This window comes from Gymnoscopelus braueri, assembly GCF_963280865.1.
Source record: "Gymnoscopelus braueri genome assembly, chromosome: 15".
In the NCBI taxonomy this organism is placed as follows: domain Eukaryota; kingdom Metazoa; phylum Chordata; class Actinopteri; order Myctophiformes; family Myctophidae; genus Gymnoscopelus; species Gymnoscopelus braueri.
The window spans coordinates 21,906,518-21,919,768 of record NC_137620.1 but is presented as its reverse complement, the minus strand read 5'-3'; the positions used below and the strand labels follow the sequence as shown (position 1 = coordinate 21,919,768).

The 13,251-nt window shown below is 43.1% G+C and overlaps 1 protein-coding gene across 1 annotated transcript in view; it reads left to right on the top strand.

Moving 5' to 3' along the window:
- Nucleotides 1–13,251, top strand: part of spag17 (sperm associated antigen 17) — a gene marked incomplete at both ends in the record, with an annotated part of 55,890 nt that overhangs the window by 12,463 nt on the left and 30,176 nt on the right. Inside the window, 16 exons of the mRNA XM_080450839.1 lie at nucleotides 651–863; nucleotides 1,208–1,395; nucleotides 2,563–2,718; nucleotides 2,982–3,063; nucleotides 4,028–4,146; nucleotides 4,834–4,992; nucleotides 5,940–6,044; nucleotides 6,466–6,607; nucleotides 6,969–7,184; nucleotides 7,705–7,742; nucleotides 7,832–7,936; nucleotides 8,450–8,604; nucleotides 9,079–9,188; nucleotides 9,580–9,641; nucleotides 9,992–10,357; nucleotides 10,618–10,732. Coding sequence (XP_080306965.1) covers nucleotides 651–863; nucleotides 1,208–1,395; nucleotides 2,563–2,718; nucleotides 2,982–3,063; nucleotides 4,028–4,146; nucleotides 4,834–4,992; nucleotides 5,940–6,044; nucleotides 6,466–6,607; nucleotides 6,969–7,184; nucleotides 7,705–7,742; nucleotides 7,832–7,936; nucleotides 8,450–8,604; nucleotides 9,079–9,188; nucleotides 9,580–9,641; nucleotides 9,992–10,357; nucleotides 10,618–10,732 — 2,331 coding nt within the window. The remainder of the gene's footprint in view (nucleotides 1–650; nucleotides 864–1,207; nucleotides 1,396–2,562; nucleotides 2,719–2,981; nucleotides 3,064–4,027; nucleotides 4,147–4,833; nucleotides 4,993–5,939; nucleotides 6,045–6,465; nucleotides 6,608–6,968; nucleotides 7,185–7,704; nucleotides 7,743–7,831; nucleotides 7,937–8,449; nucleotides 8,605–9,078; nucleotides 9,189–9,579; nucleotides 9,642–9,991; nucleotides 10,358–10,617; nucleotides 10,733–13,251) is intronic.

The following is a 13,251-nucleotide window of genomic DNA, read 5'->3' as shown; positions in this document are numbered from 1 at the left end:
ATCAGCTTTACAGACGTTCTCAGCTGTCTGAAGTGGTACAGGTGCTGCCTAGCCTTCTTCGCCACGGTGTCTGTGTGCATTCTCCCTGACAAGTCGTCGGTGATGTGCACAACCAGGTACAGGCAACCAGGGGGATGCTGGTCCTCTGCCGGCGCGTATAGAAATCCACAATCATATCCTTGGTTTTACTGACATTGAAGAAGAGGCTATTGTCCTAGCACCACAACGACCGGCCTTCTTCAACACTGTTTGTGATCGTGCCCACCAACCACAGTGTTGGAGCTAATCCTGGCCACACAGTTGAGGACTCAACTGTGCAACCCTGGGGGGCTCTGGTATTTAAGGTGAGGGTAGTTGAGGTGTGACTGCCTACCCTGACAACCCGGGGTCTGGCAGTCCGGTAATTCAAGGACATGGATTTGAAGAATTGACTCCCAGACAGTCAAACAGCCAGCTTGGTGGGGACTATACTGTGGTGTTAAAAGCTGAACTAACATACCCACTACCCCCGTTGTCTGACTAAAATAACTTTGTGTGTGTGTGTGTGTGTGTGTGTGTGTGTGTGTGTGTGTGTGTGTGTGTGTGTGTGTGTGTGTGTGTGTGTGTGTGTGTGTGTGTGTGTGTGTGTGTGTGTGTGTGTGTGTGTACAGATGACGAGCCAGACGATGGCCCACAACGCTACATCCTGTTGGTGGGCTTCCATCAGCCCCAGCTCCTGGTTGCACTCGATGCCGTGGGTGTGCATGTAGCCAATGTCATCAAACTGGGTGCAGAGCGCACACCAAATGTTGAGGAGCGACAGGCAACACACACCTCAGAAGGACAACAACACAGCCAGACTCCCTCTCCAGTTGCAGATGCAGGTAAAAAAAACGTTTTTAAATTCTGTTGCTATTTCTGTTTTTGTTATTTGAGTTCACAGAAGCTGTTCGGTGCTCCAGTAATTATTATGGTGACCAACACAATATGAGTCCTAATTGATTTTGATCACTTAATGGTGTTTGGTCATACTATTGATAATGAGAAAGAAAGTCTTTGAAGAAATCATACGTTAAGAATTTGATGAAATACAATCTGTTAATGTGATCAGATGTCATTCTCTTTCTCTTGTAAATTAAATTAAATGATTTTTTCGACATACAAGACCTTTTAGAAAAGTTTTGTCCATATTATGTTAAATCACTACACTGCTCCCTGGCTTTGCCAGAGATGGAGGTGCAGGTGAACGTGGATTTGGCACGGGGTCGTGCCAGGCAGCAGCAGATGTTTTGGTCAGGTCTCGGCCCAGTGTTGGACGGTGGACCGCCAGTTTCCAAGTTCCGTGATGTGGCTCGACTGAACTATACTGTCTCAGATCCCCCACATCCCCTCAACACCCAGGACCCCGCGGCCGCGGTGAGTTTGGCCTCGCCAATGCACGAGTCATCCAGTAACGATATTGATTATTTCTCCCAATTCTGGCTCTCCCTCCAATGTCAATTTAACCATATGAACCCTAGCATCCCTATCCTCAGTGATGTAAAGTAACTAAGTGCAATTACTAAGGTTGAGGTGTTTTTACTATACTAGAATATTTCCAATTTTCTGTACTTTTACTCCTACTCCACTACATCTAAGAGGCAAATATTATATTTTTTACTCCACTACAATTATTTGAAAATTTACTAGTTACTAGTTACTTTGTTGATTTTGATTATTATTACAAAACATACATTACCCACTTCAGCCCTATATTCACCTGTTTCCTAGGCTTTCCACTTCCTGTGTGTTTTCCACTTCCTGTCGATTTGATCCAATGAAATCCAATGAAACTGGTCAGATGACTAATGATATCCAATGAAATCCGACAGGAAGTGGAAAACACAGCCTAGGAAACAGGCGAATACATTTCGGCCATTTGAAAATAGCCGATCTACAAGCTCACAATGTGTCGCGATGCAACGCATTGAGCTTGTAGATCTGCTATTTTCAAAAGATCGTTATACATTTTATACATTTGTAAACTTGTGAAATGGGACATTCTGCATATATGAGTACTTTCTACTTTTGGTACTTTAAGTTCATTTTGATACCAATATTTTTGTACTTTTACTCAAGTAAATTCTTAATTCCGGGCTTTTACTTGTAACAGAGTATTTCTACATTGCAGTATTGATACTTTTACTTAAGTAAATATACATACACTTTTTCCACCACTGCCTGATGCACAAGTCATCCAGTAACGATATTGATTATTATTACTCCCAATTCTGTCTCTCTCCCTCCAATGTCAATCTAACCATTATGAACCCTAGCATCCCTATTCTGGGCTTGTCGTAATAGCCGATCATTCTGCGAAAATAGCACATCTACAAGCTCACAACGCGTCTCATTGTGACACGTTGTGAGCTTGTAGAAGAGTTTAGGTGTAGAGGGAAAAAAGGAGGAGGTTAAGTATAGGCCCCTGGGGGAAACCGGTCAAAGAAGTATAGGGTTTAAGTAGCAAATCACATTTTATTTTGTATGTGGGTGTGTAACGTTATCTGTATGTGGGTGTGTGTGTGTGTGTGTGACTATGTGTAGCTGGCATTGGGAAGCCGTATCTTTGAAGGCGTGGCCTGTCTGATCTATGACTGCCTGGACTGGCGCCGGCAGTATCAGCATTACCGCCAACACACCAAACTCATCAACATTCCCACTGTGGTAAAGTCTGCACCACGTCCTGCAATACCCACTGAGGTACACACGCACGCATATGCACGCACACGTGTGTGCACACACACACACACACACACACACACACACACACACACACACACACACACACACACACACACACACACACACACACACACACACACACACACCTAGAGTGAGGTACTTGTAGTTGCTATGTTCAAATGAGGGAAATATGTTCAAGAGAGAATCTTTGTGTGCTTGAATGCAGTTCATACATGTTTATAATACAAAACATCCATGTGTCTGTCTGTGTCTTATGGCAGCTTGTCCAGACCCCCATCCCTACGACGCCAACCTCAAAGAAAAGAACATCCCAGGAGGCCTCCCCACCGATTATCAGCCAAGGTACAATATGACCTTGAGTGAGTGGGTGAGTGTGTGTGTGTGTGTGTGTGTGTGTGTGTGTGTGTGTGTGTGTGTGTGTGTGTGTGTGTGTGTGTGTGTTTGTGTGCGTGTGCGTGTGCGTGTGCGCGCGTGCGTGCGTGCGTGCGTGCGTGCAACGAAAAAGAAACAATTACAAAAACAGACATATGTGTCTTTATATGTCATAATATTTTAGGATGAGATTGTTGGTTCTAACACACAACACGCACTGATTTCTGTTATGCTTTCTATACATTTAGTATATTTAATGTCACTTTAGCATTTTGTAATAACATTTCAGAACACAACTTTCCCCACTCTCTCTCCCCACCTGCGACCAGTACTCTGATTACAATAACACCATCAGTAGAGATCTGGAGTAACTGTTTTCAATTCTGCACCCGCATGATTTCTGACCACTTCCACGGACGTTCCATCCCACTCCCACCCGCTCCCACAGAGATTCTGATCACTCCCATCTGTGACGTTACTGAATTCCTGTCCGTTGCCATCCCACAGAAATGATAAATGACTGTAGTGTAATCTGTAATCTCACCAGAACTCTGCCTCATCAATGGAGACTGGATGGAGAGCTTGACGAGATCGGAGGTCTGGCTATGCGAGGAGGAATGACTAGAGCTTAGTTTACGTCATAGTTAGTGGTTAGAAGTGAAACTAACGAGTGTGTTGATCCAACTTCAATGCACTTGGTTTCCTGGAGGAAAATGAAATCCAGGCCGGCCTCATTACCTCACCAATCCATGATTATAACCGTGGCCTAACTCAGTGGTTCTCAAAATAGGGTCCAGGGACCCTCAGGGTTCTTTGAAGCGGACCCATACAGGTCTGTAACTCTGAGAGTTATGGGAGTCCTTGAAATTCAAACGTTTGGGAACCACTGGCCTAACTCTCTCTCTCTTTCCGGTCCTGTCTTCACTACTGACAGAAGTGGAACCTCCTCCTCTCTCCACGGATGTGGACATGCGTTACTATAGCAGCCTACTTGACCTGGTGCCCCCAGAGGCCTGCTCTGTGCCCCTTATCCTGCACTGCATCTTGGAACAGGTCTGTGGCTTCGTTTCGTTTCTAAACAGACACCCACGGTACTCAAGTGTTTAAGTTTCAGGAGACAGCCTGTGTGTCAGTTTTAATTTTGACAGCAATTTTTTTTTAGTTTAGTCATAGTCTTTTGAATAAAATGTCATTGAGTTTTAGTCATATTTTAGCCATCTGAAAAGTTTTAGTTTTAGTCTAGTTTTAGTCGACTAAATATCATCAGATTTTAGTCAACTAAATCTACAGTTGATTTTGTCGACAAAAATGTGTTCTGGCGTCGTAATGACTGATTTTACACTTGGTTGCATGCTGAAAATAGCCGATCTACAAGCGCACAAAGTGTCGCAGCGCATTGTGAGCTTGTAGATCTGCAATTTTCAGAGCGCAATATATTTAGTCTTAGTTTTAGTCATCATAGCTTAGTTTTTATTTAGTTTTTATTTAATTTTGGTCAGTGAAAAAAGGTAGTCGACGAAAACTTTTCGTCATAATTTTAGTCTACGAAATTAACACAGCTGTGTGTGTGTGTGTGTGTGTGTGTGTGTGTGTGTGTGTGTGTGTGTGTGTGTGTGTGTGTGTGTGTGTGTGTGTGTGTGTGTGTGTGTGTGTGTGTGTGTGTGTGTGTGTGTGTGTGTGTGTGTGTGTGTGTGTGTGTGTGTCCAGGTGGTGTCCACACATCAGTCTCTTCCTCCCCAGGTGACTGAGGAGTCCAGTCCCAGCGTTGGTCCTGGGATGGACTACCAGCTGTCCAGCCACATTCTCCACAGCTTCCTGCCTCTGATCCACACAGAAGAAGAAAAAAGCCATATGTTAGACACACTCCTGGCAATGATGAAGAGTCAACAGGAAAAGGGGGTATGACACACACGCACACGCACACGCACACGCACACGCACACACAAACCAGCACGCAAGCTAGCAGTAGTGAAGTACAGTATGAACTGCTAATGTGGCACCTTGCCGTGGAGAATAAAAGGGAGACTTTGAGGGATTTTTTTTTAGGTTCTTAATGGAAGGATGGGTGTGTGTGTGTGTGGGGGGGGGGGGGGGGGGGGGGGCTCTGGCTGTTGTGCTTGCAGGCTGAGCAGGTGTCTGGACATGAGAATGAGGGTTGACCTGGGGAAGAAACAGAATGCATAGGGTTAGATAAATGGACAGAAGGGGAATGCCAAGCTCGTAAGTTTGTTCGTCCCTGCTGCAAATCCATTGTCCACTTTCCTGTTGTAGCAGTAGTTAAATGCCGTTTTATTCCATATGTACTAGGGCTGTCAGAACGAATTTCACTATTCGAAAATGATTCGAATGTGAAAAAAAATTATAATATTCGAATGCTAAAATTGCCATTCGAATATAGAAAAATATATTTAATAAAAAAAAAATGCTTTCATCATGTTTCTCCCTATAAACGTCACTTGTTTATAGTAACAGAGAAAGTTACGTTTTAAAAAGTTACGTTTAAAAAATAAAAAAATAAATAAAAAAATAATATAAATTATATAACATATTCGAAAATATTAGAATATTAAAAATAATAAAGCATTGAAATTCAAATGGGATTATAGAGGAGAACTGACAGCCCTAATATGTACACTGTAAAGCATTTTGAATTGCCTTTGTGTATATGTGCAATATAAATAAAATTGCCTTACCATAGTCAGTCAGTCAGTCAGAGTGAGTCACGCCCTCACTTGGTTACAGTATTCCCTAATAAATACATTAATTAACCTTCACCTCACTCACTCACTCACTCACTCACTCACTCACTCACTCACTCATTTGGTATACTGTATATGCTGTGTTAGAGGCTGGAGGAGGAGTTTGGAGGACTCCCAAAGAAGACTGAGAGAGAGCGCCCCATGGTTTTCAAACAACACGATGAGAGGGCACTTCGCCTGAGGCGTGCAACTGTGAGAGCACGCACACACGCACACACACACACACACACACACACACACACACACACACACACACACACACACACACACACACACACACACACACACACACACACACACACACACACATTCTTAAAATTAGAATTTTCGGTTGTGACAAAAGTTCACAGTGTCACTGATTCTGACTAGCCTTTTAACTGTGTGTGTGTGTGTGTGTGTGTGTGTGTGTGTGTGTGTGTGTGTGTGTGTGTGTGTGTGTGTGTGTGTGTGTGTGTGTGTGTGTGTGTGTGTGTGTGTGTGTGTGTGTGTGTGTGTGTGTGTGTGTGTGTGTGTGTGTGTGTGTGTGTGTGTGTGTGTGTGTGTGTGTGTGTGTGTGTGTGTGTGTGTGTGTGTGCGTGTGTGCGTGTGTGTGTGTGTGTCCTAGGTGCGTCAGGGGTTCGACCCTGTAGAGGTGGAGTCATCCATGATGAGGCGGTCTCCAGTGTGGGAGCTGATCCACTCTTCATCTCCCCGGGCAGACAGTGACCCCTGCAGGGCCACACGCACACTGCAGCTCCTGCACCACTGTGTTGACGGTCAGAAACCAACTGTATTTAATATAGACTTTTCAGTAAGAGATGTTAACGTACCGGGCATATGCCCGGTGGGCCGCTGGACCAGTGAGCCGCTGGCCCACCCAAAAAAAGCCTGAGAAAGCATATAGTTTATTTATGTCAATCATATGTTGCCTTGCCTTAGGCTTAGTCAGTATATAACTGGACTACTTATATAAATGCACTTTATATTTTTGGCTTTTGACTCCCTTACCTGTTCCTGTGTTTCACTCTTACTGGTGTTGCGACCATGAAAGGTTTATCTTATCTTGTATCTTACATATTATAATTCAGGAAAGTTAACATTTGTATACTTTTTACACAACCATATGATTTGTGTCAGATGCCATGTCATGGCCAGAGGTAGAGCGTGCATTCCATCAGAGCGTGTTGGAGAGCATGCCGCTGACTGAACTGGACCAGTACGGTCTGCTGCAGGGTGGTGCTACAGCAATCACTGGGACCAACCCAGAACCAGGCCGCCAGACGCCTCCCGTCATCCCCTGGGATGATCCAATGACCTACGTCAAACAAAGGCTACGCAACATGCAAGTCAATGGTACATATCACTGGTTGTTATGCAAGGAAACATTTAAGGCTGTCAATTATTTACTTAGCAATTATTCTATTGAGTCATGTTACGATTAATTAATCGAGAAGTGCATTTTTTATATATTAAAATAAGTTCTATATCAACAAATCGATTCACCACTTAAGCGGTATTTTAAACTTAATCGCTATTTTATACACCACGTCACGATCAAACGCGTTGTATAACATTTTCACCTATATTGGCATGCCCAAAATAGGTATTGATTATTTATCGATTATTTAATTAAATCATTGATTATCTATTATTCTTCATAATCTATTACATTTATTAGTTTGATAAATAGTTGTACCCGCCTAGAAGTTCTGTTGTTCGTTTGGAAGGGCCAACGGGGTGGATACGGTTTAACTTTACATCAGTCACGGTTAAAAACATACAACTCTTAAATTTGCTTTGTCTTTTGGTAAATCTATGTCATACATACGTACTATATCAACTATTGCTTCTCAATTTATCCTCTTGACCACAGGTCAGACAGTTCTCACTGAAGAACCCAGGAGCTCAGAGGTAATACTGATATCTTCTCATACACTACTCTACTTGTACAGAGATAATATAAATGATTTTCAATGCTGTCTTTAATAATGTTATTGTAGGTTGCTAAGAGTGTGCTGGACCTGTCTGACATCCAGAAGAACAGACTGAGATATCTGTCTGACTGGCACTATGCTGAACATCACGATGCCACTGTCTTCCCACAGGTAAAAAGAAAACCAACACAAAACCCTGATATTCAAGCAATGAGGCGTTTACATCAGTGGTTCTCAACCGGTTTGAAGTTCTGGAACACTAGCACGGTGTTCCTCAAAGTGTTGTCCGGGGAACTGCATGGGTCATTCAGGGGGTTCCAGGGGTCCCCATCTAAATTATCGATAGTTAGGAACCAAATGGACCCTTGCCGTTATGTAACTCAAAGAGAGTGCAACTGGAACGGGTCCGTTTTGGTTCCATTTGTAGACTCTCTGACTTATGGGGGTCCTTGGCCTGGTCCATACCAAACTGGGGATCCTTGAAATTAAGCATTTTGAGGATCACTGCACTATATTTTAAATCAAGGACCACCCCATCCCTCCTCCTTAATATTTAAAAAGGCATATCACAATCATTTCTATAAAAAAATCATTCTGAGTATTTAACACGAATGATCTTAAAAAGAAAAGAGAATCAGTGGCTCACATCATGCCAGCGTTGATGTCGTTTTTTTGTTGCTGTAGCTTCTCCAGTCTGCCTCAGAGGCCTATCGTTGCATGGACACCTTCCGTGGGAAACATAACAACATCCTTTACATAATCTGCCACAATCCAATGAGCCAAGAACGCCAGTGCAAGGAATTCTGGGATATGGCCCTTCACACTGATGTCGGGTTCAGGTGAGCACCTTTACTTCAGGGCCTCTGAAGGGAATGGAATTCGGTTCAACCATACAAGCTCTGTTTTGTTTTGTGTACTTTTTATTTACTTTTGTAAACTGGACTGTTTTTGGCAACTGCAACGTTGCACTGAGTTGTAGTTACACGTGTCTGAGGGAAATTTTTAATTCATCTGAAATATAAATATATGTGCATTCATTAATCAAATTAACCCATTCAATCCGGGGAACGCATCTCTGTCACTTTCGATTTCTTTGGCTCAATCTGCTATTTTTGAATAATCATGAACGTCTGTGCAAATATTCGAATTTTTAGTTTTTTTTAAGCGGACATTTGTAACTCAAATCTTTGCTTCTGGGGGTCCCAGGAACTAAATATTTGACAAATGTTCACTTTAAAAAAAAATATATATGAGCTTGTTTAGATCTGCTATTTTTGAATATATAGAAAAGCTGTCTCTTCATTCACTGACAGGAAGTACCTGGAACACGTTGCAGATGCCATCTCTGATTGGACGAGGCAGGAGGAAGCAAAGAGAGAGGCTGAGCAACCCAGACAGCTCAGCCCCGCTGAGCCAGTAAAAGGTACACAAACCCACTGGAGGAGACCATGTCTTTCAGGGGTGGAAAAAGTACCACATTTTCTACAAGTAAAACATTCTGTATTCTGTCCACATCTTTAGAAAATAGCAAATGGCGTTGTAAGCTCGTAGATCTGCTACTGTATTTGCGAATAGACCAAGTATAAAATAGGGCTTATTTGGTTCATGTATGTTAATAATAATCTAAATCTACAATGATGAGTGAATCTGAGTCAGTAAAAGGTACACAAAGCCACTAGCAGAGGAGACCGACAACTAATGCTTTATCAATTTGTTGTCTGTGTGTCTTCCCATGTGTGTCTTTGTGTGTGTTTTTGTGTCTATACATCTGTGTGTGTGCCTTTGTGTATCTGTTTATCTGTGTGTGTCCACAGCTGATGATGCTGGAACACGTGAAGCTGCTCTTGAATCTTTCATTAGAAAAGGTTCCCTCAAAGTCAGTACACGCACGCACGCACGCACGCACGCACGCACGCACGCACGCACGCACGCACGCACGCACGCACGCACGCACGCACGCACGCACGCACGCACGCACGCACGCACGCACACACACACACACTGTACCAGACAAAGTTAAATAGTAGACCATACTGAGAAGTATGACGTCAGAGCAAAATAGCTGCCATGTGAAGGTCAATTGTGACAATCTATACTGTGTGTGTGTGTGTGTGTGTGTGTGTGTGTGTGTGTGTGTGTGTGTGTGTGTGTGTGTGTGTGTGTGTGTGTGTGTGTGTGTGTGTGTGTGTGTGTGTGTGTGTGTGTGTGTGTGTGTGTTGTTTGAAGGCGTGGAAGATGGAGCAGGAGCAGCTGAAAGAAGAGGAGCTGGCCAAGAAGTCCAAGAAAGACAACACAGGTGGACACAAAACACCAAAGGTGAAGGATGGCTCCGCCAAGGACAAGAAAGATGACAAGAAAGATGACAAGAAAGATGACAAGAAAGACGACAAGAAGGATGACAAGAAGGATGACAAGAAGGATGACAAGAAGGATGACAAGAAGGACAATAAGAAACCCTCGTCCAGTGGCAGGAAGAGCAGGGTAGAGACGCCACGCAGCAACTCCAAGAGCCCTGCAGAATCAGTCATCACCGCCACAGTGCCCTCTATAGAGGACAGACAGGAACTACACCCACCAGAGGAGCCCTTCCATGTGAGAGGCTGATAAAGAACGTGACAACCCCTGTATGGTGGTGGCCATGTTGGCTCTGTAATCCATAACACATTTGATCCTAGTAAAGCTTTTACATTTCATGCCAGTGCTATGAAGGGAATAAGGTCACAAAGTGACCATAACAACCTTTTTGTGTGTATCCGTATGTATCCAAAACAACATAGTTGTCAATCAAACATAGCCGTGGCGTGTGTGTGTGTGTGTGTGTGTGTGCGTGGGTGTGTGTGTCTGTTGCATAGGGTTTCCTAGGTTACAGAATGGATGGTAAGCTGATCCAGGTGTCAGGGCGGCTGCAATACCTTTTCCCCTCAGATGGAGGACAGATAATCGTGGAGACCATCAGCTACGTCCACGGTACAGACTACACTTCCTAGCAATTCTTTCTCTCTCTCTCTCTCTCTCTCTCTCTCTAATTCTCTCACTCACTCTCACACACACACACACACACACGCACACACACACACACACACACACACACACACACACACACACGCGACGCTCATGTTTGTGTGTGTGTGTGTGTGTGTGTGTGTGTGTGTGTGTGTGTGTGTGTGTGTGTGTGTGTGTGTGTGTGTAACGATTAGATTTGTCACATTAAATGACATGAAACAGTCATCAGAGGAGACCTCTCATCTGAAGGGTTAAGGTCCTTACACACCGATTTTTTTCATGCGAATAATACGTTTTTTTTTAAAACCTTATAAAGTCTATGCAAGCTTCCACATCAGTTTCCCGGAGCGAAAAAAGTGTCTTTTAATTATTCGGAACGAGTCCGAATTTTGCGTATATTCGCATATGCGCCGGTGTGTAACCGCCTTTAGTCTGTACTACAGATGGTAACACCATGGGACTTTTGTATGCATGCCCGAATCACCGGTGCACACCATAGCAGATTAGTCCCACTCTGAGAACCCCTCTCTTTCGCACCCTGCTCTTAATTCATGCATACAAAAGCCTGGAAAGATTACCCCACACAGAAACTAGCACGAGAAGATGCACAAAGATTGACAAACATACAGAAATCTAATCTCCAATCAATGTTTTCCATACAGTAGGTTACATACACTTTCTCTCTCTCAAACACAAGTTGCAGTAGACGCATGTAAGGGTGCAACAGTTCATTGAGTTCAACTAATCGATTTAAAGTAATGAAATAAATAAAAATGTTCAAAGGTGAGCCCCCACCCGGCCCAAACATTTGCAACTGTTGGGGCAGGAAGGGGGGATGGGAGACACATGCTCTCTCTCCCAGGTAAGACAAAGAAAATGCTAGTGTACCCCAAAATACTGAAAATAGCAAATCTACAAGACATTACGATGTGATACTGTGAGCTTGCCGTGACACTGTTGGATGAATATAGTATAAAATAGGGCATAAGTGGTTAATCAGACAAATTATTCAGACAATTTTGTTTATTTATTTCACGTTGATTTGCTGATATAAAACGTTTTTAATTATTAAAACACGATTCTCGGTTATTCAATTCGAAAACAAAATCGATAGAATAATTTAAGAAGGAGATGACAGGAGGCACGGTGGCACAGTCGGTAGTGCTGTCGCCTCACAGCTAGAAGGTCCTGGGTTCGATTCACGCAGGGGACGCTGTGGGCGCTGGGGGTGTGTTCTCTCCTCCGCGTCATCAGTGCCCATACCCTAGGTGGGGTTGGCGAAAGGGCCTTTCTGTGTGGAGTTTGCATGTTCTCCCCGTGTCTCCTAGGGTAGGGGGATGAGCCGTACCGTAGTGCATTCTGTGAGGCCAGCGATTGGCTGAGGTTTCTCCAGTCAATGTGGGAGGGATCAGATTAGCATTAGGGTGTGTCCCTGTTTGGACCATTTGCATGTCATTTACACATGACATGGTCAAAAGGTCCTGGGTTCGATCCCGGGCTTGTGCAAGGCCTACTTTGCTTTAAACATTACACCAAGCAGTACATGTTGTAATTACAAACATCTTAATAGTTTGTTGTACTGTAGACCGACATGGTCTACAGTACATGGTCTGTAGACCATGTACTGTACGACATGGTCCGATCTACAATCTACACTGTATGACATAATGCTCATACCCCATTCATTAACACAGAGATGTTATTTGACACAAAGCTATCCATGTCAACACGTCTTAATGTTCTAGGAGTCTCAACAGTTATAAGTGACTGCCGTTTAATCTAGCTGAAGAGGCAATTCATTGACCACAGTTTTGCACAACCTTAACATCCCAGATCGATAGAAATATTAATCCACTGTGTAATACACCATAACATAGGAGTACAAAAACTTTGCATAGTGAATAAGAACTTAATCACATTGTGGTTGCACTGTAATGCAACCATGTGCTATAAAGATGTTATCACAGGGCTATCTGCTTGATGTACTATAATTAAAAGTGCATTCAGGTATTATGAATCTATGAATTGAGTGCTAACTTTGTATGTAAACATACAACAGGACAAAGGTGAAACAGTAAGCACAGCGCTGCAGGGACTCGAACCCTGTTCCCAGCAGAAACCAGGAGTACCTACTACCAGTGCTTTTTTGCCATGTTCACACCATGCCCTTACTTGCATGAAAATGTATGAAAAGATATGATTAACCTGGCTTTACCAACACAGCTTTCCTTTAGTGTTTACTGATTGACCTGTAATCACACTATACAATAGCACAGTGATTCTCAGATTTGATATAGTATAAAAATCAGCTAGCCACTATAAACCCTATATACATCATCTATTTGAAAATAGCCGATCTACAAGCTCACAACCCCTCACAGGTGGTTAAATGTCTGAAAATACCCATGAACATGAATGCAATATATCAATAGAAAAAAATCATGTGTAAACAAAAAAACATGAATTAAGGAAACACTGATGAT